The sequence below is a fragment of the Malus domestica genome, chromosome 11 (genome assembly GCF_042453785.1).
Source record: "Malus domestica chromosome 11, GDT2T_hap1".
Lineage (NCBI taxonomy): Eukaryota > Viridiplantae > Streptophyta > Magnoliopsida > Rosales > Rosaceae > Malus > Malus domestica.
Window position 1 is genome coordinate 4,102,071 of NC_091671.1, and position 26,133 is coordinate 4,128,203.

At 38.6% G+C, this 26,133-nt stretch overlaps 4 protein-coding genes across 4 annotated transcripts; 3 read left to right on the forward strand and 1 right to left on the reverse strand.

Annotated features, from left to right (window-relative positions):
- The first annotated feature begins 2,112 nt into the window (after positions 1 to 2,112).
- On the forward strand, positions 2,113 to 5,468 carry LOC103422635 (cytochrome P450 714C2-like). Its single transcript, XM_008360688.4, has 5 exons — positions 2,113 to 2,551; positions 3,248 to 3,474; positions 3,626 to 3,873; positions 4,257 to 4,611; positions 4,867 to 5,468. The coding sequence occupies exons 1-5, from the start codon at positions 2,266 to 2,268 to the stop codon at positions 5,308 to 5,310; spliced, it is 1,560 nt and encodes a 519-aa protein (XP_008358910.2). The 5' UTR covers positions 2,113 to 2,265; the 3' UTR covers positions 5,311 to 5,468.
- Positions 5,469 to 5,876: 408 nt separating this feature from the next.
- Positions 5,877 to 7,278, reverse strand: LOC108171944 (NAD(P)H-quinone oxidoreductase subunit N, chloroplastic-like). Its single transcript, XM_029088076.2, has 4 exons — positions 6,720 to 7,278; positions 6,485 to 6,601; positions 6,305 to 6,390; positions 5,877 to 6,197 (listed from the first exon to the last, which is right to left on the reverse strand). The coding sequence occupies exons 1-4, from the start codon at positions 7,149 to 7,151 to the stop codon at positions 6,137 to 6,139; spliced, it is 696 nt and encodes a 231-aa protein (XP_028943909.1). The 5' UTR covers positions 7,152 to 7,278; the 3' UTR covers positions 5,877 to 6,136.
- Positions 7,279 to 8,474: 1,196 nt separating this feature from the next.
- LOC103419512 (ABC transporter B family member 25, mitochondrial) lies at positions 8,475 to 19,958 on the forward strand. The gene is made up of 18 exons (XM_029088077.2): positions 8,475 to 9,357; positions 9,488 to 9,549; positions 9,679 to 9,722; positions 9,919 to 10,021; positions 10,205 to 10,312; positions 11,134 to 11,217; positions 11,338 to 11,398; positions 11,907 to 12,052; positions 12,151 to 12,267; positions 12,648 to 12,733; positions 13,091 to 13,179; positions 16,522 to 16,577; positions 17,683 to 17,763; positions 17,907 to 17,972; positions 18,080 to 18,172; positions 18,359 to 18,423; positions 18,533 to 18,668; positions 19,151 to 19,958. Exons 1-18 carry the CDS (start codon positions 8,751 to 8,753, stop codon positions 19,292 to 19,294), a joined length of 2,148 nt encoding a protein of 715 aa, XP_028943910.1. The 5' UTR covers positions 8,475 to 8,750; the 3' UTR covers positions 19,295 to 19,958.
- A 1,738-nt stretch (positions 19,959 to 21,696) lies between these two features.
- On the forward strand, positions 21,697 to 25,524 carry LOC103447572 (uncharacterized). Its single transcript, XM_008386768.4, has 9 exons — positions 21,697 to 22,061; positions 22,254 to 22,362; positions 22,444 to 22,510; positions 22,638 to 22,683; positions 22,771 to 22,869; positions 23,061 to 23,129; positions 23,215 to 23,452; positions 23,593 to 23,720; positions 24,029 to 25,524. Exons 1-9 carry the CDS (start codon positions 21,840 to 21,842, stop codon positions 25,274 to 25,276), a joined length of 2,226 nt encoding a protein of 741 aa, XP_008384990.2. The 5' UTR covers positions 21,697 to 21,839; the 3' UTR covers positions 25,277 to 25,524.
- The last annotated feature ends 609 nt before the right edge of the window (positions 25,525 to 26,133 follow it).

Below are 26,133 nucleotides of genomic sequence, written 5' to 3' on the forward strand. Positions count from 1 at the left end.
TGGATTAGGCTTGTATAATATAGCCTAAATACAATTAATATTAATTAATCAAGACAAAGGCCTTCCTTAGGGCACTTGGAATTTAAAATTAATCTGATTCATTAATTTTAATTTTTGAAATAAGTTTTGAATTAATTTATTAATTAAAAACATTTTGATTAAAAGACATAGCTCTTAGAAAGAGTTGTGTACCTTCAAATACACTGAACATGTATTTGAAAGGGTGTGAAACAACCTATATATATGCAATCACAGTATCCAAATTTATCATATTTCTTGCTCTTTTCTTCCGTACGAATTTTCTAGAGAGTAAACACACAAAAAGCAAATTTGCTAGAGTTCTAGAATCCAGTGCGGATTGTAGAAGTAGGTAGTTGAACCTGGTCGAGCAGACGTTGTAGAACCACAAGCACAGGAGTGGGACGTAAATATTGTTCGAAGGACATAGCTTTTACGCTAGCCTCTACCTTCTATAATCAAGTTAGTAACATCAATATTCTTATATTAATTTTTGTATTATTGTGTAATTTTCGTTTTGCATAGCAAGTATATTTTGGTTAATAAAATATTAGAATTTTTGTTATTTTTGTTTATTTCTGAATTGTTCTCCAACAGTTGTCGTTTATCTTAATAGAATTCACAATATCATCGTCCAATGGCTGACAAATCTTACACTAATTTTTTTAGGATAAATTGTCATTTTAATCATTGAATTATCATTTGAATGAAAATTAAGTCTATAAACTATCTTTTCAGAAATATTAGTCATTAGATGATGATATCTTGGAGTCTACTAAGAACAACAACAACAATCTAGTAATTCAATGACTTAATTTTTACTAAGGTGATAGTTTTGGAACTAAATTGACCTTTCACATATTTTTTTTATTCAGAGTTCACAGTATACTTTTCAACCTATATATACCAACTTAGAATTCTTTTTTTGAATTACACAAAATTGAACTGACTTGACTAAACTCAAATCTGCATTTTAGCATTCTTGTTAGGACAATCATAACTGGTTTTTAAGGTTGTAGGTTTGCAATTCAAGTAATTAAGAGTGATGTGATATTAATAAACAGAAAAACAAAATTGATATTTTACAATAAATTGATAACACTACAATACATGATGGTGTGACAATCTTACATAAAAACCCCATGGATAATAGCTATTCAAATGAATAGAGGGACATTTATACCTCTTGTGCGGAAACTTAAATCTCGACATACTCCTACAAACACAAACCAAGGTGTAGAACCTCGTTGTTGGCACGTCTTCCTCATCTCAAAACCAAATAAAATGATTGAATTATGGAATCTAATGTTCAATGCTTACTAATTCATTGTATTAACAAGAGGTGAATTAATTTTTCTTATTAGATGTTCTAGCTCCTTGTATTATTAAACTTTGTATTAATTTTTTTGTTTTGCGAGTACAAAGTTATGAAAAAGTGAGTTATAATTTAATCAAGTAGACAATGTTTTGAATATTTAAAGTTCGTTTAGATGTGCTTTTAAAATAACTGAAAGCATTTTTAGAGAAAATATTTTTGGGTTCCAAAAGCGTTTTAAGTGATTTCTACGAGAAGCACTAGTTATGTGCTTCTTCCAGGAAGCACTTTAAGTGTTTTTTTCAGGATTTATTAGCATTTTACTAAGCATTGTTTCCAAAAATATTTTCACCTAATGTACTTTCAGTCATTTTAAAAGCACATCCAAATGAATTCTTAATCAACCCCAATTCAACTTATCTCCATTTAAATAAGACCCCACCTGATGTGCGTAATTTGTATGGACTTGTGACACCACGTGGTCTTACACATTACTTTATAAACCCTAGACGAAGAGTAAGAAATGGTTTAATGACATCAGAGTAAGAAATGGTTTAATGACATCAGAGTTGCGATTGCCTTACCCACACGCACTCGGGTGACCTCAGACAAAGAGTAAGAAATGGTTTAAGGTCATCAATACTAACCAACGCATGATTTGATGTCCAAAATACAAAAGCTAAGAGACCAATAACTAATGGTCAAAGTCGTCATGTGGAAATTCACATTGCTTTAGACATTCACACTACTTTTGCAGTGAACATTCGACTGCTTTTACAAGACGTGTGAGTTTTTAACTTAGAAATTCCAGTTGCACAGAACCGTGACTTGACAACCTTAAAATGAATTAGCCATTCTTGAGTACCGTATATAATGATGTGTAAGGCGGTTGCAAGGGTTTCCCATCTGCATGAACTAGTCAAATTGCATCAATGGAGCTCCTCCAATTTGATTCAAAACTGTTGACGTCCCTTGTGTTGCTAGGGTTTATAGGATCGTTGGCACGTCTCTACAATGGGCATGTGGCGAAGCCGAAGAGGCTTCGTTCCTTGCTAACCAAGCAAGGAATCAATGGACCTCCACAAACTCTTCTGCTGGGAAATATTTTGGAGATAAAGGAGGCTCGAGGCTCCAGCAATTCTACCATTGAACCCCCGATCTCTCACAATTGTGCTGCTCTTCTCTTTCCATTTTTTGAGAAGTGGAGGAAACTTTATGGTATAAATAATATGCATATAATTATCCATTTAGTACTATGTTTATGATCATGATCCTCTCCTCATCACATACAAGGACAACTTTCATGGAAGGGTTCGGACATACATGTCTGTCATATATAGCATATCGGTTTTTCCTTTATATTTTACTTGGATCTGTTTTTATGCTATTGGCTATTCTGTTGATTCTTCTCCAAATAGGAACCACCGATTTACAAATATTATTAACCACAGAATTTAGTGAGCCGCGCCAAATCTTTCTAGCCTCTTTCGCTGTCAAGGTACCTATGGTACCAGTTCATATTTGGTTACCTGAAGCTCATGTAGAGGCACCTATGGCAGGATCTGTCATCTTGGCAGGAATTCCTTTAAAATTGAGAACCTACGGGTTTTTAAGATTTTCAATACCCACGCGGATACGAAACAGAGAGAAGAGGAGGGGGTGGGTGGGTATTTAGTACTATGTTTATGATCATGATCCTCTCCTCATCACATACGAGGACAACTTTCATGACAGGGATCGGATACGGACCCCCCCGCGCGGGGGGGGGGGGGGGGGTGTGTATCTCCGGATACGAAAGTTTATGCATATATAATCATATTCAAATTTTATGGCCATTAGAAAATTAAGTTGATTTTTTCTCAATGATGAAATTCTGTCTACTGATTAACGGCTAGTGGGAAATATTTTGTACAGGTGAAGTATTTGTGTTTGCACTTGGAAACACACAAATATTATACGTGAACCAACCTGATGCAGTGAGGGAGATTACAACATGCACATCCTTGGACTTGGGGAAACCAACGTATCAATTTAAAGAACGCGGTCCTTTGCTCGGTCAAGGTATTTTAACCTCAAATGGTGCCTCATGGGTGCATCAGCGCAAAATCATTGCTCCTGAACTATACATGGAGAAGGTTAAGGTATATATACTCTTAAGCAGTCATTAAACGATCAAGGGTGTAGTAATCTTAGTAGTAGCGCTTGGTGTAGTATTAGAAATAGAAAAATGGTTGAAAAAAAATCTCTAGGCCACCTTTGTTTTGATTGCAATTATATATGGTCACCCCACAGGGAATGATTAACTTAATCGCGGAATCTACGGTTACACTGATAAATTCATGGAACAGTAGAATTGAGGCAGAGGGAGGAATTTCTGACATAAAAATAGACAGCTACATGGGAAGCTTCTCTGGCGATGCTATCTCAAGAGCTTGTTTTGGAAGCAACTATTCCAAAGGGGAGGAGATATTTCAGAAACTAAAGAAACTCCAGGAGGCTATGGGCAGGAAAGCTTTTCTGGCCGGAATTCCCGGAATGAGGTACTCACCGTTGAGAAAACGTATCTACATCTAGGATGCCGTTGTGGTGGTATCCCAAGCTAATCATGCACTACCATAGGTTTCAACATTTCCGCATAACAACAGTTGATTGGCTTGAGATATCGTCATGGCATCCTTGTGCGGAGAAGTTCTTCTCCACTATTAGGTCTTCCTTATATAAATCCATAACCAACTATATAAATTTAGCCAAATCTATGTTCATCACATATATACATATAAATGCGGTAACATCTTTTGTAGGTATTCAGGTACTCTCACATAATTGATTAACTCGGTCTGCAGATGTTGTACATATAACACTATTCTTGAAATCAATACTTGTTTACCCATAATCTTATTAAGTAATCGTAATCTTGTTGCAGACACCTTCCCACAAAGAGCAATACGGAAGTTTGGACCTTAGAAAAGGAGGCTAGCTCTTTGATACAGCAGGTAGTGAAGGAAAGGCAGGCAGCAGAATATGAGAAGGACATATTGCAAATTATTCTTGAGGGTGCTAAAAACAGTAACCTTAGCCAGGAGGCAACAGACCGCTTCATCGTTGATAACTGCAAGAACATATACTTGGCCGGGTATGAAACCACAGCAGTTGCAGCCACATGGTGCCTCATGCTGTTGGCTTCGAACCAAGAATGGCAAGAACGTGTCAGAGCCGAGGCTCATCAAGTTTTCCAGGGCCGCGTTCCTGATGCTGAAATGGTTCGTAACATGAAACAGGTATTTGATCTTTACATGACTATGATATATGTTTTATTATTATACTCCCTGATTAAGATGTATGTTTACATGATCAACGTTTGGAATTCTTCCATGTTTGAAAGATATATTGCTGTGATAATGCTATGAAATCAAAGTCTTGCAAAGTAGTATACTGTATACAACGCCTTGAGATCTCTAATCTCAGCGCCCTTTAGAATTTTGGGTTTCATGTATCAGTTACCATAAACTTGACCTTTTGAATTATGTGTGCAGCTAACAATGGTGATTCATGAATCGTTGCGTCTATATCCCCCAGTTAGTGTGGTGTCAAGGGAGGCATTGAAGGACATGAAGTTCGGGGACATTCATGTCCCAAAAGGTGTCAATGTTTGGACCATGGTGGTGACACTGCACACTGATCCGGAAGTATGGGGACCAGATTCGTACGCGTTTAAACCCGATAGGTTTGCGAATGGGATCACAGGCGCTTGCAAGCTTCCGCACTTGTACATGCCATTCGGAGTTGGTCCTCGAATCTGTCTAGGACAGTACTTTGCCATGGTTGAGCTCAAGGTACTGATAGCTCTCATAGTATCCAACTTCTCCTTCTCACTTTCTCCCAAGTACCGTCATGCACCTACTCTTAGATTAGTTGTGGAACCAGAACATGGTGTTGATCTCTTGGTGAAGAAGTTACGACAAGAAGCAGCTAAATAATCATTGTGCTGAAAAATAAGAGAGGCTGGTTAGGCCCCCTGCTCTCTAGAGTTTAGTCTGTTCACTTGGTGTTGCTGGTTCCAATAAGGCTTGTTTATTTGTACTGCGCTTGTAACTATATACTAAAATTTCTTAATAACGAGTTCGTCTTTCTTCTATCCCCCGTCAATTTAAAGTAGCTATCTATTTTTGAGGTTCCACCATAAAACCAATTGCCAAAATGGTGAGAGGCCATATATACTCCACAATTATTGCTATATACTCAATGTATAAAACAAATCGACGGAGTTGACATCAATCGTGCAAACAAGGGCCCATCCATGAGCGACAGTCTTGACATTCCAGAATCTGTTGGTGTATCTGCCCAGTTGCCAACTCGTTTGTCATCAAGGCTAGTTGATTTAGACACGGAAGACGGGAAACAGGAGAACTTAGATTCTGACTTGTACAGTTCGAAGTATCCTCTGCTTTTCCCTTTTAGGAAAAATGAGAGACGGATAACTTAGAGGAGATTGAAGGTGAGCACAATCTTTACCAATTTTCTCATCAGAGCAATGCAACAGATGTTTGTTTGGTTCATGTCATGCATTAGTTGGATGACATCGTCAAAATTGTCTGTCGGATGAAAGCGGATTGATTACAATGTTTCGATGAAACAATTATGTACACTTTGACATGTGATCGGGAAAAATGCAGCACCGCTAAACAACGGCAATAGTGAAAACTATAGCGTATTTCTTGTTCCAAACAAAATGCAGCACTGCTAAACAACGGAAAGTCCAGGATGAGAGCGACTTGAATTCATTGGTTGTCTTTGCTATTGTTCTCATGCCTCGTTAGCAGTTAGTCCCGAAATTTCTTTGAGTGGCTTCCACACAAATTTCCTCCTGCCAATATATCGGTTTTTTTGACATAATTGTAAGAATGATCTTTGCCATGAAAGTACGCATGAACGCTTAAAAATGTATGGAAAAAAAAAGACATTTGGCATTACCAGTTTCCACACTCCGCGATGACCCTGACTTTGGGACGGAGGGTGGGAAGCAGAGCAAGAAACTGCAACTCTGCCTTCGACAGAACCTGAAGTACATGGGACAACATTAATGTGCTTGAATTCCTATTTTGCTTCGGGAAGCGATTTTCGCAGTCCGCTTTTGGTTACAAGAGTAAATACCTTGGCTTCAATGATCCAGACTACAAGGCCTTTGGCCTTTGGAGGCAGAGCGGCGAGCCTGTAATCCACCTCTGGTGGGAAGTACCATCTTGATATGGGCTGCTTCCCTAGATGAGGCTACTTTCCAACAATAATCATTTGAGTAAGAAGAATACAAGAAAATGGCCTCTACAATTTGACATGAACACGAAAAGTAATAATCTGATAACATAACATGTTAGATATCTAAACTTACCGGACAAACGGGGTGGACCTTGGTGAGGGTGGTCTCAGGATCACCGAGCCCTCGCGCACTGAGGTCCAGAAAATAGTAGCCCTGGTACGTCAGGCGGTTAAGATAACGCCCCTCGTACCCTCCTTCATGGGGAGAGTAGACAGCAAGGGCCTTGTGTTCTTCGACGTCAGAAAGCCAACGGCCAAGATCAAATCTCACCAAGTCTCCTCCTATGAAGTCCTCTATCCCTCTCCCACACCTTATCATTCCAGCCCTCTTGGATGCCTTACCATTTCCATGTCCCCCACACAATCCCACCATTAGCACCATGCTTCTGTTTCCCTTCAGCTCATTGTTTCCGATGAAGCTGCTTCGAGGCGGTGGCTGCTTGTGCCGGATATTCGCGGAGACGGGAAGATTCGTTCCTTGCTTGAAGCAGTTTGCAGCCGCCATATTCTAACTGGAAAGGAAGATAGTGATGGTGTGGGAGAAAATGCCATTAGCGGGAAGGAAATGGAAATTAGATAAAAGGTTGTGAAAGAAACAATGCCAAGACACTGCGTTTGTATGGTGAGCAATGAAGATAAGAAATCACAACTCTCTCCTGTACTAAAATGTATGGTGCTTGTGTTTGTGGGGAAAATAATAAACTCATGTTTGAAAGTACTTTTAAAATGATTGAATTAGGATGTGCTTTTTTTAAGAAGCACTTGATGGTTTTCACAATTCATTTGCGTTTTTACTAATGACTGGTTCAAAAACATTTTCATCGAAAACGCTTTTAGTCATTGTAAAAGTACTTCCAAACGAGTCTTTCAAAATTTTAAAATATATTTTGGAATTATATTAAGGATATGTTGAGTAAAACTTTAATTTTTTTTATTATAGAAAGTGAAAGTTATGTTGATGACAGTCGTGCATGGATATGAGACGTAATTACATACATTGTCGATTTGGTGAATCTCATATTGCATACGCCTTCTATCAATGTTAAAAGTTAAACATTGTAAAATGTATTGTGAAATTATAAGGATATCTTGAGTAAAGCTTATATTTTTCTAATTCTAGAACGTAAGAGCTGCGTTAAGGACAATCGTTTATGCTCTTTGGGTGCAAGCTACCAAAACTATCTGCAAGTTGCCATAAACTATCGAGTTGGTGAATCTCACAATACATATCGATTTTGGAATGTATTTTGAAAGTGTGTTAGGAATGTTGAGTAAAACTTTCATCTTTAAATTATTAAAAAGTAGGAGCTACGTCAAGATGTTCATGCACACTAACATAACGTACACTAAATTCTTGGTTTCATGGACTCACAATGGAGATCCATTCCATCAACGTTTCACTTTAAAATTATTAATTTGTTGAATCTCAATGTCCCATAATCTGAACCATTTCATCGACATTCTCACGGTCAACTAGGGTAACATTATATAGTGAAGTTCAAATTCTACCATAAACAAATTTACAATACCGAAAACAGCATAATTTCTTATAATAATATGCAAAATACTCTTAATGAATGAAAAATATTATGATTATGGTAAAACATATCATAGAGATTTGACGTGAAAAACAAAGTGTCAGTTGTTGACTATATGACATACTCCCCCTTTCTCTTTATACTTGAAACCAGCAGCGTAAAATAAATTTAGAACATATAACATTTTGAACCAACAATTAAATACAAATTCAATTATTCGAAATGATTATCATATGATTCTAATTTGCTGACGCTTTATAACACGTGGACTCCCCCCTGCCATGGGGCTCATGCCCCTCTCCTTGGCCCAGCAACCATACCATACGCCGAAAGAACCCAATATTCTCCTACCGAGTAAAAGCTTTGAACTTTGGAAGACCAACAATGGCTATGCTTTGAAAATCATCAAAGAATCAACCTTGACTTTCTCCCCCTTTCCCTTCTTCTCTGTCCTGATTCATCCTTCCCTCACTCCATAAAGCCTTCCCAATTTAGGGTTTTCAGATTTTCCCTTTGTGCTAAGCTTGCTGGCTGGGTCCAAGCAACAGCCAACAACTAGAAGAAGAATGCTGGGTCCCACCGCGTCGAAGTGGCACAGAGCCGGCGGGATTCTCCTCCACCTGAAACCCCACCGGAGCTTCCAATCAAACGCCTTCACCACCAGAACCGCCTTCCACGGCAGGCCCATTCGTCTCCCAAAGCCTTTGACTTCGAACATCGTCCGTACAGCATCAATACTCCCTTTCCGCGTTAACGCCTTCATCGCCGATGGCACGTCCGCCCCTTCTCCGCCGGAAGGGCGGTCGTTGTTCTCCACATCCCCGGACAAGAACAACCCGACTCCTACAGTTTCTAAGGGGAATTCCGTCGAGCAGATTACGGACGTGCAGATTTTCCGAACTCTTGCCAGTTACTTGTGGATGAAAGATAACTATGAATTCCGCATCAGGGTCATTGCTTCTTTGGGGTTCTTGGTTGGCGCGAAGGTACTCAATGTGCAGGTGCCTTTCCTCTTCAAGCTTGCCGTTGATTGGTTGAGCTCGGCCACTGGCAATGCCACTGCTCTGGCTTCTTTCACCGCCGCCAATTCGACCCAGTTGGCTCTTTTTGCAACCCCGGCTTCGGTTTTGATTGGATATGGGATTGCACGTACTTGCGCTTCTGCTTTCAACGGTACTACTACGCATAAAGTAATTGCTTTGCTCATACCATTGTCTTTGGATATTCATGCTTAAGTGACATGTTTATATGGAACCGGGGTTGTTGTTTATATCTAAAATTTTGCACAATTGTATGGTTGTAGAATTGCGGACTGCCGTCTTTTCTAAGGTAGCGCTGCGAGCAATCCGATCAGTATCTAGGAAGGTATGAGAGTAGCATTCCCCAACATGTTTCCTTTATTGGTTACATATATAGCATGCTTGGATTAGTCTAAGAAATTAGATTTTTTATCCTAAAGTCTTCCATGACAAATGCAATTTCAACTTTTTGCAGGTCTTCTCTCATTTGCACGACCTTGATCTTCGATATCATCTTAGGTATCTATATCTATTACTCTCCATGTTTGTTTAGAATGTATCAATTAGTTGTAGAGGAGGGCTGAGAATTTAGTTGTCCTTTGGGGAGGTCATATCGTGCTTTAGTTTGTAATAACAGCCTTTTCAATAAAGTTGATATTTTGAGCTATTAGTTGCATGCTGACAATTGTGTTATCCCTTGTCTACTTAATTTCAGTCGAGAAACCGGTGGACTAAATAGAATAATTGACCGTGGTAGCCGTGCGATAAATTTTATTCTCTCGTCTATGGTGTTCAATGTTGTACCCACCATCTTAGAGGTATGATCTGTACCTTTGGTTATTGTCAAGCTTGTTGACATGTATACACTGGACTTAGTAACGTTGTGCTGTTATTCGTACAAAGGTTGATGTTCCATCTCACTTCGTATATATAACAGAACTACATTACTAAGTTTCTAAACAAATTCAACTGATTGACATGTACCTTTCGGTCCTTTCCAGATATCTATGGTTTCAGGTATACTGGCTTACAAATTTGGAGCACCTTTTGCGTGGATAACTTCACTGTCAGTTGCTGCATATATCGCATTTACATTGACTGTCACACAGGTATTGTGTCTCTTGTCAATTGTTTGCTTACAGTTTCTGGAATGAATTGTGCACTTTTTTCCTGTTTGTTAGAGCATCAGCGAGGGACTAGCTAATGAAAGTGCCACAGCTAAAATGTAGAGAAATTTCAAAAAAGATGCCCACATCATACTACTAGCTATTTTGTCCCTAAAAGTTACTCAACCTCTACGAGCTCATACATATGAGGGAGAGAAAGTGATTCCTAGTGACTTGCTATCTAATATTTTAATATAATTTGTGAGCAAACTTCTTCATTTTGAATATTCTGGAGAGAGAAAAAAAATTTAGAAACATTCATGACTACTTAAAGTAGGCAGCAGGGTTGGAGTAACAATTCAAAAGTGGCTAGCTAAAATGAATTTTTTGTAATTTTAGCTGAATATGAAGAGTCCCCTTGGGGATGCTCTAATTTCTATTCCTTGTAGGTGACACCTTTTTTCTTTTATTAGTGGTCTGTATTGGCATAGAGGTCGCACTTGGTGCGATGGCAAGTGCCTTCGCCCATGAGCGGTAGGTCTCGGGTTCGAGACTTGGGAGCAGCCTCTCCATAAAATGGGGGTAAGGCTAGCCGACATTCACCTCTCCCAGACCCTGCGTAAAGCGGGAGCCTTGTGCACTGGGTACGACCTTTTTTAGTGGTCTGTATTGGCATGTACTTTTTTCTTCATACATGCATATTATGCCGTATTGAGCTATGTCTAGAAATATCTTGAACCATTTCATCATCTTATGCCGTCTATTAATATGCTGATAGCTTTTGGTTTATGAACTTTTCGTTAATGATTTTCTTGCCTTTACAGTGGAGGACTAAGTTTAGGAAGGCCATGAATAAGGCTGATAATGATGCTAGTACAAGGGCAATTGATTCACTTATAAATTATGAGGTAACGTGATGTACTTTGTATGGCTTCTACTCACTTTATGCACAAGATGCCTTCAAGTCCCTTATCTTTTCAAGTTATTTTTCTGTTATTTCATCATCTGATGCTATTTTCTTTCAACAGACTGTGAAATATTTCAATAACGAAACCTATGAAGCCACTAAATATGACGAGTACTTAAAGAGTAAGTTTTTTTCTTTTTTATATTGTCACAGTTTGTAGTATGTTGCATGGTTATCAATCCTGAATTAGCATTGGTCTGGAAACTAATATGAATTAAACCCACTAGTTCATGGTACACAAAATGTAAAAGCTGTTGTTAGTCTTTCTGATAAACTTAAAGTCATAAAATTCTTTCATTATGACATATGCACTGCTTGCTTACTGGTCAAGAAAATTCTTTCATGAACCAACTTTGATGCTTCCTTCTGTTTCATGCATTTATGGGTTTGCATGGTAATCTCAGGTGGCATTCCACCAAGCCGACTTTTTTTACTTTATTGAGTGTTCTTTGTGGGTTATTTCTTCCCACGGTATTGGACATGTTGTTCCACCCTGAAATATTTTGCTTTCACTAATAATAGTAGTTTTTTTTTTACCCTAGTTTAAATTGAGCACTTATGTACCCCAAAATCTTATTTTCATGGTTTCTTAATGCTTCTTCTGTTGCTTTTCGTTATTCAATCTTTCAGGGTATGAGGATGGTGCTTTAAAAACACAACGCAGTCTTGCTTTTTTGAACTTCGGCCAAAATATTATATTTAGCACGGCTCTGTCAACTGCTATGGCGTTGTGTTCAAATGGTATTATGAGTGGCAATATGACAGTTGGTGATTTGGTAATTTTCCTTTAGATACTGACTTAGTTTTTAAATTTTTATTTATTTCAAAGTGATTCTCTAATGCTCATTCAAATTATGGTTGAATCAATACACAGGTCATGGTGAATGGACTTCTGTTCCAGCTCTCGCTTCCACTCAATTTTCTTGGTAGTGTTTATCGTGAGACTATACAGAGTCTGGTTGACATGAAATCTATGTTTCAGTTACTGGAGGTAAACGAAGGAACTTCACAGTTTACTTGCAAGTTGGCTGTCAGTTGATGTATAGAGTGTTTCTCTTTATCTTTATTTTTTATTCACTTTTTCACTATAAAAAATCTATCTTATAAATTATATTGGACAAAACCTATGCTCTTTCTATTTTCAAGCCTTGTTGATGAAGAAACAAGAAGGAAATATATATAACACTCTTATTTTTTTACTTGTGAGATTGTACTTTGTACTTATAACTTTTATATGGATGAGATAGATTTTGTTTGCCATTCAAGTTATTTCAATATTTGTTATCCTGTACATTGGTGAGTTGGCAATTTTTCACTTTCTAATACGCTTTTCTTGTTTCAACTTGTACTTTTGTTTCGTTACTACCGTAGGTAAAGGCTGAAATTGGTGACAAAGCTGATGCAAAGCCTCTGGAGTTACGCGGGGGGAGCATTCAGTTTGACAATGTACACTTCAGGTGGTGTATGCTTCTCTTTCTATCCATCTATTATTAATGGAGCATTTCATGATCATTGATTTTTAATATATAAAGGCTGAGAGTTCGAAGACTTTTTTTCTTTTATAATTTTGGGTGTTTAAAAGAACTGGATCACAGAAGAAGGCTTTAATTGGGTGCGAGTGAAGGCTTTGCTTGCCTTCCCTCTGAGCCGGCATTTCTCAACATCATTAACAACTTAGAATGATGATGTAAAGGGTTTCTTGGATGATAGACGTGATCTTTATGTCCCAGATTTGCATGTGATATTATTATAAGTATATTGTTTGTATGATCCATTGCTGATGCACTATATTTTCCTATTTTCCATTTATGCAGTTACCTGAAAGAAAGAAAGATTCTTGATGGGATATCATTTGTTGTGCCTGCTGGAAAGAGTGTGGCTATCGTTGGAACCAGCGGAAGTGGTAAGGAGACCGTCTCTTGATACAATGTTCCTTTCCTCATTGATATAATATAATGTTCGACATGAAATACTATATGTTTATGGTTTGTGTGCTTCCTTTGGTGACATGGTTCAACCATGGTTCTGCTCATATTGTTTGATGTAAGCCCGGCGGTTATTAGGATAAGCAAGTGATGCCCATGCATATTTATTTCTTTTATTTTTAGTTTTATTGCATGATACAGCGTATGGAGGGGTGGGAGGGTTATAAATTCAAGGAATGGTGGCAATCGGAGCAAGTGGAGGGGTGGGAGGGTTATAAATTTATGATCAAGTTAAAAGCCATGAAAAAAAAGGTGCAAAGCTGGAGTAAGGAGAGCTTCGGCGAGATCGAAAAAGTATTGACAGAAGTGGAAACAAACATAGAGGAGTTGGACAGGAGAGAGGGGTTGGAAGGCTTAGATTTTGAAGCTAGAAGTAAAAGGGAAGAACTCCAAACCCTTGTAGGAGACTTGGCTTTTAAAGAAGAAGTGAAATGGAGGCAGAGAAGCAAAGTGGAATGGGCAAAGGAAGGGGATGGTAATACAAAATTCTTCCATCGAGTTGCAAATGGGAGAAGGAAGAGAAACTATATTGAGAGGTTAGAGTCGGTTGGAGGGGGAATAATAGAGGATGCAAAAGAGATCGAAGAGCATATTGTCAATTTTTTCAGATCCTTATTCAGCAGTAACGACGAGGCATGTTGGGGTTTGGAAGGGATAAATTGGGCTCCAATAAGCGCCATTCAGGCAAGTTGGCTTGAGAGGCCTTTTGAGGAAATAGAAGTTCAAAGAGCAGTTTTCGATTGTGGAAAGGATAAATCACCAGGACCAGATGGCTTCTCTATGCAAATGTTTCAACATTGTTGGGATATTTTGAAGAATGATATAATGAAGATCATGGGAGAGTTCTTTGAGAAAGGGATAATAAATGCAGTGACGAACGAGACTTTTATTTGCCTGATCCCGAAGAAATCAGATTCTTTGAAAGTGACGGACTATAGGCCCATAAGCTTAGTAACTGGATTGTATAAAATTATAGCAAAAACACTGGCTTCAAGATTGAAGGAGGTTTTGGATACCACTGTCTCTCCGAATCAGGGGGCGTTTGTTAAGGATAGACAAATTTTGGATGCTGTCCTCATTGCAAATGAAGTGGTAGAAGAGGTGAGGCTGAAAAAAGAGAAGGGATTGGTGCTTAAGATCGACTTTGAAAAAGCGTATGATCATGTTGAATGGAGATTTCTGGAAGTACTTCAAAGAAAAGGTTTTGGCAATAGATGGAGGAAATGGATGCAAGGATGTTTAAGCTCTGCAAATTTCTCCGTTTTGATCAATGGAAGGCCAAGGGGAAAATTTCAAGCTTCAAGAGGTTTGAGACAAGGCGATCCACTGTCACCATTTCTTTTCACCTTAGTAGTCGATGTTTTGAGCAGGTTAATGGAGAAGGCACAAGAAACTGATCTCATCAAAGGCTTGTGTATCGGCCAAGAAAAGGTGGAGATATCTCATCTTCAATTTGCCGACGACACCATTTTCTTCTTGACGGAAGACGAGGAAGTCTGGAACAACCTAATCCAAGTGCTTAATTTATTCTGTTCGGTCTCAGGATTGAAAATCAACAAAGCTAAGTGCTTTTTGGCTGGGATAAATTCAGAGAGTGAGAAACTAAATAGGTTGGCAGTTTCCTGGGGGTGCGAGGTAGGATGCTGGCCGATAAAGTATTTGGGGCTTCCCCTTGGAGGAAGGCCAAGAGCAATAAAGTTTTGGGATCCAGTGGTAGAAACAATGGAAAGAAGACTTCAAAGTTGGAAGAAGGCTTTCCTATCCAGAGGGGGTAAATTAACTCTAATTCAATCAGTCCTGGGAAGCATGCCGATTTACTATATGTCCTTGTTCAAAATTCCATGCGGGGTAAGAGGACGTCTAGAAAAATTAATGAAGGGGTTTCTATGGGAAGGCATGGAGGAGGGTAAGAGAACACATTTGGCCAAGTGGGAGTTAGTTACTAAAAACAAGGAGGAAGGAGGTCTAGGGGTGGGGAACTTGAGGAATCAGAACGAAGCATTATTGGCTAAGTGGTTGTGGAGACTCCCAAGGGAGTCACAGTCTCTGTGGCACAAGGTGATAAGAAGTAAGTATGGGCTACAAGCTAATGGATGGGATGCACTTCCTCAAAGGAGGGTTTCAAGTCGAAGCCCATGGAAAGACATTTCGAGTGGTTCTCATCAGTTTCTCAGTTGCTGCACGTTTGAGGTGGGCAACGGAAAGAGGGTGAGGTTTTGGGAGGATGGGTGGTTAACAGGGGGACCGCTGAAGGAGCAATTCCCCAGACTATTCCTACTATCGAGGAAGCATAATCAAAACATCTCGAGCTTCGTGGAAGTTTCATCAAATCCTTTGAGTTGGAACTTTGATTTTAGGAGAAACTTGAATGAGATGGAGATAGTAGAGGTGGCCACATTATTACAGAAACTGGAAGAGGTTCGATTGTCTCCATTAAAGATGGATATCAGAAGGTGGAATCTGGAGGCTTCAGGTTTGTTCTCATGCAAATCTTATCGTTCATTACTGAGCAGCAATGGGAGTGTGCACTATTTTCCACCCTACCCTCAGATTTGGAAATCAAAAGTTCCTCCGAAGGTTAAAATACTTGTATGGCTTGTGGCCAATGGGAATCTAAACACATGCGACAGAATTCAAAGGAGAAACCCTCTTATGTGCTTATCACCACATCGGTGTAGCTTGTGCAAAGCCAAGGAGGAGAGTGTAAATCACATCTTTCTTCATTGCTCCTACTCGATCCAACTATGGTGGAAATTGTTACAGGAGGTTAAAGCAAGTTGGGTCATTCCTAAAGGGTGTTTCGAGCTACTAAGCACAAACTTTAAGGCACTTGGAAAAAGGAAAAAATCCAAAGTTTTGTGGGGTTGTCTGGTATCGGCAATTTTCTGGAATATATGGCTGGAACGCAACAAGAGGATTTTTGAAGATTATACTGGAGTGGGGGCAGAAGAACTTTGGGGGAGAGTAAAATATTGGGCAGCTCTTTGGGCCTCGGTCACTAAAGAGTTTAATAATGTTTCTCTATCTCAAATACTATGGGATTTGTTAGCAGCAGTTAAGTGAGCTAGGTCTAGAAATGGCTGTTGTAGCCAAATCCTAAGGGTTTTTCCTTGTTATACAGTTAGTGGACTTCTTATCCACTTCTGTGCTGTTTTCTATTCTTTAATAAAATTGTTTCTTCTCAAAAAAAAATACAGCGTATGTTTATTTTCTCAATATGCATGGATTTATGAATGTATTGAATTTGCATTTGCCTGCAGGCAAGTCCACCATTCTCAGATTGCTCTTCAGGTTCTTTGACACCCATTCTGGAAGGGTAAGCGAACTAATTCTGTTTTCTGTTATTGTTTCCTATTGGTACAATATGGGCTTTATTTACAAAGCATGCAGTGTTATCTTAGTGTTTGAGTCTGATCCTGATGGTTCAAGTCGCGAGTGGTCGTCACTTGTTAGGTTTTGCCTTGCTTATTGTCGTTGCTGAAAGTTTTTGTGCTGTTTGCAATTTCTAGTCATTTAGACAAAGTTTTATGATGATAATAGTACTTTAAGAACTTGCCATCAATGTACTCATCAGCTCAAAACATATTTTAAGCTGTTTTAAATTTTTAATCTGCTAGGTAACAGGAAACAGCTTGGTTATCACCACCTAGGGATGATTAAAGATTGAATTATTAAAAGGAAGAACATAAATATTCCCCAAAAATAACAAGCTATGTAACTAAACAAGGCATTGGATTGAATTATGACTTGAATTAGAGATGACCAAACAAGGGTTGAATTAAGAGGTTTTAATAAATTGTATTTCACGTCGTTGTACTTTTATGCGCAAACGGAAGTGAATTATAACAAAGTACCAAATATCAATGTCGTAGGTGAAAGCTAAAACAAACAGTCTCAAACTAATACAAGAGATTTACGTGGTTTGGCGTAAAGCCTACTCCACAAGCGAAGCACGGCGATGAATTTCACTAAACAAATGGAGATTACAAAAGAGTGTTTAAACTCTCACAACCCAAATCCTACAAATTACAAACCCTAAACCAAACGAGTAGAGAACCCAAAACTAATGGAGAAGATTCTCCCAAATTGCTCTCTAACTCACAAATTGACTCTCACCAAATTGTCACACGAATGAGCCACACAAAATACACTAACCCTAAGGTCCTATTTATAGTGCATAGGACTTAGGTTACAATAGGAATCCTAATAGGAAATAAATCCAAATCCTAATCAAATAGGTAATTAACAAAATCTCTCCACCAAGAAAACTAACTAAGAAGTCAAAACCAAACCCAAATAGGACACCAAAACCAAATAGGTAACACAAACCTAATTTATTGCATCATCCTAATTTTGAGCCAAAAACCCAACACGTCAAATGGACAGTCTTCCCATTCTCATAAAAAGTTTGTCATTGACAGATAAAGATAGATGGTCAAGATATTCGGGATGTGACACTTGAGAGTGTACGGAAGTCTATTGGTGTTGTACCCCAAGATACGGTAAGTCCAAATAAGCAACTTCAATTTTGTTTTGTTTCTGGTTTTAGTTGGTACTACAGCAAACTCTGAGGTGGCTGTGCAAGATCTTGCTGGTCTTAAGTAGTAACAGCCTAATAAGGAAATATCTTGTGGTTCATTGGCAGGTACTTTTCAATGATACGATATTTCACAACATTCATTATGGTAATCTTTCAGCAACAAAAGAAGAGGTATAAGATGATGAGTATCTCTTTTAATTTTATTCTTTGAAAAGCTTATTGTGCATTGTTTAATCTACTGTGCTATTTTCTTGGCCTAAATAATTATTTTTTATTAGGTGTATGATGCCGCTCGACGCGCAGCAATACATGACACTATCATGAAGTTCCCTGACAGGTATTCTACTGTTGTAGGGGAACGAGGGCTTAAGGTGAGAATACTGATACTGTCTACCGATTAATTTGTTTGCTGTAGTCATGGAATAAACATCCCCCTCTGAGGGCTAGGTTGGGTTAGGGTACTACATGAGTTTAATGTAATCTTTTTAATGTTGACTGTTTGTTAATCCTTCGTGGAACTATTGAATTCTGAAAAAATTGATAATAATTCTGTGCAGTTAAGTGGTGGTGAGAAACAGCGTGTGGCACTGGCTCGTGCATTCTTGAAAGCACCTCCAATTCTGTAACCATTCTCTTCTTTTTCCATAATTTTTTTCTTTTTATTCAAGCTCTAATCTCCTTCAAGGAGAAAGTGATTATTTTATGATGTTCTTTTTATTTGATATCCACAGTTTATGTGATGAAGCTACAAGTGCACTAGATAGCACCACAGAAGCAGAAATATTAACTGCATTGAAGTCCTTGGCAACTAATCGAACATCAATTTTCATTGCCCATAGGCTAACCACTGCAATGCAGTGCGATGAGGTAAGCATTCTTCCACCTGTGTGTGGATTCTCCTGCATTTTTAAATCCTTTTCACCTTAACATCTAAGACTTTGTAATTCTTAAGTTGGGTTCGTGGACATGAAGGAGTGTATGAGTTGCAGTTTTGTCATACCTTTTAAACTATTGAACTCCTTAGCTATTAAGGCCTTGTTTGATGGCAACACTTGGCTTGCATTGGATAACTCGCTAGTTCAATGAATCTTGAAGGAAAAAGTAGACGTTCAGTTGAATAGTTTGTCCAAGTGTAGGTAGAAGATGGATTAGGAGTGATAAGTTTTCTTCACAATTAATCTATCTCATGCTTTCCACTTCATTCAACATGCATTGAATCTAGTGAGTTGCCCAATCCCAGACACCAAACGAGGCATAAATGTTTTGTTATCAAAACCTTTGTTGGACTACCCTCTGTCCTACAATTCCTTTAACTTTTCATATTCCTCTCTTTTCGAATCAAATCTCAGATAATAGTTCTGGAAAACGGGAAAGTAGTAGAGCAGGGACCCCATGATGTTCTCTTGTCTAAGGCAGGAAGATATGCACAGCTCTGGGGACAGCAAAATAACACAATTGATGCGCTTGATTCCACCGTTAAATTGGGGGCATGACCTTGTTCCTATTCCTCCACCCCTATCCCTCCCAAAATAAGAAAGAGTGGCTTAAGAAGCTGTTTTTCTGTCAGTCTTGCTGTACTTTATTAGCCGCCTTGGATAATCAACTTATACATATATTGAATTACTATACATGAGGATGCACTTGGGTTTAAGCAATGCTCTCACTTGCGCTTGAAAGATTGATAAATGGCATGTGGATTTCTCCATACAATTCTTCTATGATCTTCACTTGACCAAGTTTCAAGCACATGCTTCTATGATAAGGTAAGTAGTACTGCTTGGTTCCGTCTGATAAATTGTACAGAAGCCAGTTTAACTTTGAGAAGCATGCACTGTGTTACCGGGGAAGCCTATGAACATCGGAAGAAATTTTGTGTAAATTATCTAACTGATACCTGAAGTAGCTTCTTAACTATAGCCTTGCTGCTTAGGATTGAATTCAGTTCACTTTTATACATCATTTTAGGAAGGATTGTAGAATTTTGTTGGCTTTGTGCTTTTAGTTCTATCCGGCCATGCACAAGATGTAAATCAGTGTAAAATTTTGCCAATTTGTGTTTACACATGCATCTTCTTTTTCGCGCAAATTGCGCCTAGCATTGTGTGAATTTATGGATCTTTAGTGTTTGTGGAGTGAAAGGTAATTTTGCATACGTTATTCTTTTGTCGTATAGATAGCAAGATTGTGTAATGTATAAGCGTTATGCCAAATCTGGCGTAAAAATTGCATGTTGAACAGATTAGGAAGTTACTGGCACTTTTAGAAGTCGAGTTTGTTCATCGCACAGTTGTCAAAATAATCGTTGCATGTAACGCTTACTTGGCCACCTACCCTGAGCACGGACAAAAGTGCCTGGTGTATAAACTTATCTCTGGAGAAGTCCTTGATCACTTGAGTCTGAGAGTGACTTAAATGCATGTTATGTGATGAGAATTTTGCCAGTTTTGAAAGAGTTCTAGGGTTGTGACTGTTCATTTGGTAATTTTACCTGCACTTTCCCATTTGCTTTTACCTCAACTGCTGCATTGGCTCTGTCATAAGGTTTGTTCTCTTGTCTTTGCTCAGATCGACCTTTCCTTCCATGTAGAATCTGTACATAGCTGCATTTTTACAGGGTTTTTTTGTAACATCTTTGTTTCGAGCTTCTAAGGTCCGGTTGGAGGGGTTGTCCCGTCCCGTGTTATTTTTCTTATTTGGTTTACAGTAATTTTTCATTTGCCTGTATCCTTTATAACCATCCTTGCTTCAAATTTTGAAAATACAAAAATTTACTTGTGCTGCAAAAGGAAAAAGAGGGGAGGAAGACTACCATTTGGCCTATGTAGCATTCTTTCTTATTCTCCTCTCCTTTTGCATGTACATTTTAACACTGGATCCTCAATGTGGGAGTTTGAAATTGAGTATAGAATTGAGGAAATCAAAATAGGATGTGGGAAAAGCCAGCGGGAATGCTTCTTCAGGAAGCACTTATGCGAACAAGCGTTTTTGCTAGATGCACGTTCAAATTTGAATTAAAGTCTTAAATGTTCTTTTGAAAGTGCTTTTATAAACTAGAAACACTTTTCACTTTTTCTGTCAAAAGTTGCCAGAGACGGGTTTTTTTTTTTGCTATTTCAAGGCGTTTTTAGCCTTTTTGAAAGCACTTCTAGACGGATACCTCTAGAAAACAGGAGTTGTGGTTATTTAATAAATTATCGGGGTAAAAGTTTCATTTTATCATAAGGAAATATGTTTCAAGCCGTTATTGTTTGACAGGGAAAAAAAGAAGAAAGAAATATTTTAAACTTGCAAACCTTCTCTCTTTGTTTAGGCAGTGCTTCTTCAAAAATCACTTTTATATCCAAGTGTTTTTGCTAGAAGTACGTTGAAAATTAATTAAAATATGGAAAGTACTTGTAATGCGCTTTTATAATCTAGATGTATGTCAAACACGGACAAAAACGTTTTTTGTCAATAAATCATCGTGGTAAAAAGTTCTAGTTCTAATTTTCATGAGAAGGAAATTTGTTTCAAGCCATTGTTGTATGAAAAAAGTAGAAATATTTTCACCTTGCCAAAACATTCTCTTTGTGGTAAAACTAGCAAGGAAAGTGACATCATCAGTGACGAGCTGTAAAATGCTTTGGTGATGATGCTGACGTGGGTGCATCCGTTACAAATGAATTGGTATTTTGCATTTACCGAATTACCAAACTATTCATTTGTTGTTTTCTTCACCTTTTAACAATTAATAATTTAACCTACTAACGCTAACGTTTGTATAAAAAAAAATGTTTTCAAGTTCTTGAATTTCTTATAAAAGCTGATATCTAAATAGTACATAAAATTAGAAGCGAATTATATACAGGAACTGATTACAAACTTTAGTAAAAAATGAAACTCGAGAACACTAAATCGTGTTTTATGTTCGACATTATTATAGGTTTAGTATGCCTCTGGCTCTAGTTTTGACTAAAAGTTTGTAACCGGCTTTTTTGTGCGCATTTTCTATATTACAAACATGGGTTGAAATTAAAATGTATATGGCACAATCCAGGGATGGAAATATGGGAGGGAAGTGAACTAGTTGAAGGGAAAAGGAAGAGTGTCCGAATTTCGGCATTGAAGGAGGCTAAGAAGAACAAAGAAATCCCCAAATCCAAAACTAATGTCGGTAGCGAGAATGATAAGACACCTATTGCAGCAAAAGCAGCAGCTTCTGGTTCCAAGAGGGGCCGAAAGCGCAAAAAACTTGAAGATGTAGTTCTATCCTCTCAACAGGTCGTTCTGTCCCTGCCTTACTCTTACATTATGTATTGACACAAATTCTCTGTAGTGTATCAATAACACATCGGGACTTATTGACAATGATATCGACACCTTAACGATACAATGTTCGCTTAAGTGAAGAACTGACTTATATATGTGCATGCATAAATTGGAACTCTAGTTTATCTTGGATACTTATTTCAGCTGCAGGGTCCTTTCCACAAGTTGCGACTCAGCAATCCTTCCCTTCTCATTTGCCGATGCATGCAAGTTTTTGAAGACCGAATACATGATCTCGATGCGAGCAAGATCAGTAAGACTCTTATTTCTAACATAGATTTTGTTTAGTTCAAGATTTCCGAATGCAGTAACGTAGTTATTGTTCATGTTGCAGATCAGCTGTTATCTACGCCAGTGGCGGTGAAACAAGTATGCGAGTACATCCTTAATACATTACAAAGGTTTGTGCGCATGCACATTGTTTTCTTTCTTCTGGAATGCTTGAATTACTAGTTGGAAAATCACTCAAGGACGAGGATTGTTCAAGTACGGTATGGTTTTTTAACCTAATCTTTCTGCTTTACATAGGAGGGACACACTTGATGTATTTGCTCAGCCTGTTGACCCTAAAAAGGTTAGCTATATACACGTTGCCAAATTTTTCTCACATTTGTTTCATCTTTCAAATCAGACAACAGTGATATGTTTCTTGGTTTCCAAGGTAACAACCTATTACACAACCATAAAAAAGCCAATGGATTTTGGCACCCTTAGAGATAAACTTCATGCAGAAGTGTATGCAACCCTGCAACAATTCAAGGTTTGCGCCAAAACAAACGTTCTTCCTCCTTTCCCTATTCTTTCTTCTTCTTTCTTGCAATCTTCAACTATCCTTCGTATCCGGTGTCCATCAGAAACCGGGAAAATTACCGCATCATTTTATGTTTTGAATTGCACCGAGTGGCATGTGTAATTGGCGAAATTATGAACTTTTTTTCTTTGAATTAACAGCGTGATGTGCTGCTGATACCCAAAAATGCAATTCGCTTCAACGGAAAAGCCACCATATATTACCAAGAGGTAGGCTAATTTATTTACTTCTTCCTTTTCATGGATTTTGTTTTTATAATATAAACTGCCATGAAAAGCTTAGTTTTCTTACCAGGCTCAAGGTATAAAAGATCTTGCCAACGAACTTTTCAGAACTCTGAGATATGATCGACGGCGTTTTCTGTTAAAATATTACTTCCATGAAATACTGTGCCCCGATGGGAATGGTGGAGATATACACTCAAAGTTTCTTGAACCAACTGGGAGGCCAAAGTTTTTTGAATCAACTGGCAAACCACGGCGCTTGTGTGGCTCATCTCTCAGAAGAGAAAAACAAGCAGATCCAAATCCTGGTACTTCTTGCAATGACTTAGAGACTGTTGATTAGAAGATAACTAAAACAGGCGGAATTCGAAGAATTTTTCTACCTTCATGCATTTTTATGGATGGAAAAGGAAGCTAACCTGGTTTGCCTTGCCCTTGCTTTGAACAGGACTGAGAGATGGTAGGGGCTCAAATTTAGCCGAAGTGCAGAGCCGTTATAGTTATTGTACGCCTACCAATGAGAATGAATCTTTAATCTCAGCTGTCTACAACGCCCCCAGCAAATCACTTGCCCATGTAAGTTACTATGATATAACCTCACCTCCATAAGGAAGCACAGCATGTTAGTTTTTTATACACAAGATTTTTCGTAACGTCTGCACCGATATGTTTTCATATGAAAAGAGAAAAGGACTTACTTGGCATGCAATTTGTTCCATGACCGGAGATTGTGATACCCTGCCTGTTTCATATGGTGCTCATAGAACTTTATGGAAGTGTTTGAAAAATGTTAACTTTGAGATTATTTACTGGTTTCGGCAAACTTGTTGTATAAGTATAAATAATTAAATATATAACTTCGTTGCTTCTTCTTGACAATGTAGATTGAAGCTGGTTTCGGATACAAAGAAAGTCTCATGCGGTTCATTAAAAATTTGGGGCCAACAGCTCAAATGGTTGCTAAGAAGAAATTAGAAAGTCTACTTGCAGCTCAGAATTGCCAGCCCCTGGCAACCCCTCCAATTCAGAACCAAAATAATCCGGCTGTCACCCTATCTGCATCACCAGCACTTGGTCATCCTATTGGTGTTAATGGTTCTCAAATGGCTCAGATGCAACATAATTCCCTGGATAACTTGCCAAGGGATGTGAATGCTTCTTGTTTCCATGGCGATGCTTCTGCACAAGGATATGCCCCGGTTAGAGCCAGTGTATGCATCAATGAGGGTGCTTACAAGGGAAAGATGAATGCAGCCGACACATCCAGATTAGGCATGGAGGGTAATGTCATTGACCCGAAAGGGAAGGCACCCGAGGAACAAGATACTTATGACAGAACTTTCCCGAAACGGATGGCTATTGACATAAACAAAACCATGGACTTCACCAGTCTTCCCAATGGCATAAGACTTCACGGGAGCAACATTGAAGGCAGGCCTCATCAATATCAGAACGGAAACGTTCAGTTGGGGTCGCACATTTGCGTTGTTAGAGATTTGGGTGGTCCTGGGACAAACAGCATAAAGTTTAGGACTGTGGATATGCTAGCAGAACGTAACAATGTAGGAAACCTGCTGCAGCAGCTTCCGCAAGCTCCGATGTCTAGGACTGCATCAAATCAGTCGAGGCTGCAAGAGATCACGTCGAAAACTAACACCTATCTGAGGCCTTCACCTGCTCCTGAGCTGTCGAGTTTGACCCAGGCAACAACTTCCTTCAATGGTTCCGACACGCAACTCAATAGAAACTATGCAGCTAACTCTTTTCGTGCAGGTCAGCTTCCTCAAATGAACAACTATATAGCTAACTCTGCACAGGCAGGTCAGCACAAGCCTCAATTTAACTGTCCCAATGCGGCGCAAGGTGTGCAAGAAATGAGTAGCTTTCCGAGCATGAAACTGAAGCTTGGTGAGGATCATAGTGCATTGGCAAAGGATGGCATGTATATGAGGAGAGAACAAGGGGAGGTGTCGCTGGCGGCTCGGGGAATGATGAAGCCTCCTCCCTTGTACAATGCATTTGGTGGCCATGAAAGAGCTACAACTCCATGGTACCAAAAGGAGCCTACTCCTGAATCTTTTCTGCCCTGGCAGGTGGACTCTCAGCAGCCTAACTTGGCTCTTCAGCTGTGAGTTGAGCTAAGGGAGGGGCTCCTTTGAACTTTCATCCCATGCATGTTGATCAAATGGACTTGTTTTGTATTAATCTTTTGAATGTCTTTTACCTTGTCCTAAGTTCAATGACGGTTTTATGTTTTATGTTTTATGTTCTAATGTGTAATGTCTCCTTTGAGTTGTTCATCTATGTCGTCCCTAAACTGCTTTGGTAGGCAACTCAGACTATGTTTTATGTTCTAATGTGTAATGTCTTCATTTGTGTTCATCAGTGTCCATCCCTTATTAACTGTTTGGTAGCATATCAGACTTCCCTTTAGGCTTCAAATTTTTTATTAATTATTGCGATATTTTAATCTAATTTAAACTATCAGAAAAGGGATTCGAATTTGCAGGCAGAAAAGAGAAAAGGGATTCGAATTTGCAGGCAAAAAAAAGAACGCTAATCTAACCAACTTGAATAAGCTAGATCTGGTAGGACTTCAAATTTCTTTTAAACGTCTGAACTCCAAATTGAATTTTTCCTTCACTTAGAAGTGAAAGTGCAAGAGGCTAAAAGATGAATGTCGAAATCTCTAACAGTGAATGAATCCTCACAATGCGGCATCAAAAGACTCGTAAGTTGTCAAAGAGGGCAAGTGAAAAGCAGACAAAAAGCACTCATTCCTAGTGAAAGCCACTTCACTTGATGGGCTGGCTCCTTCCTTCAATCCTTTATAGTATATATATTTTAATTAGGCTCGTGTGTACCATTCTAAACAGATACTTCACCATCCAATAACAAATAAACAAGTGAAAATTAATCATTAAACAACACATGCAGATATGTTAAGTTATTCAAATTTATGATTAACTTATCAACATGTCAACATATG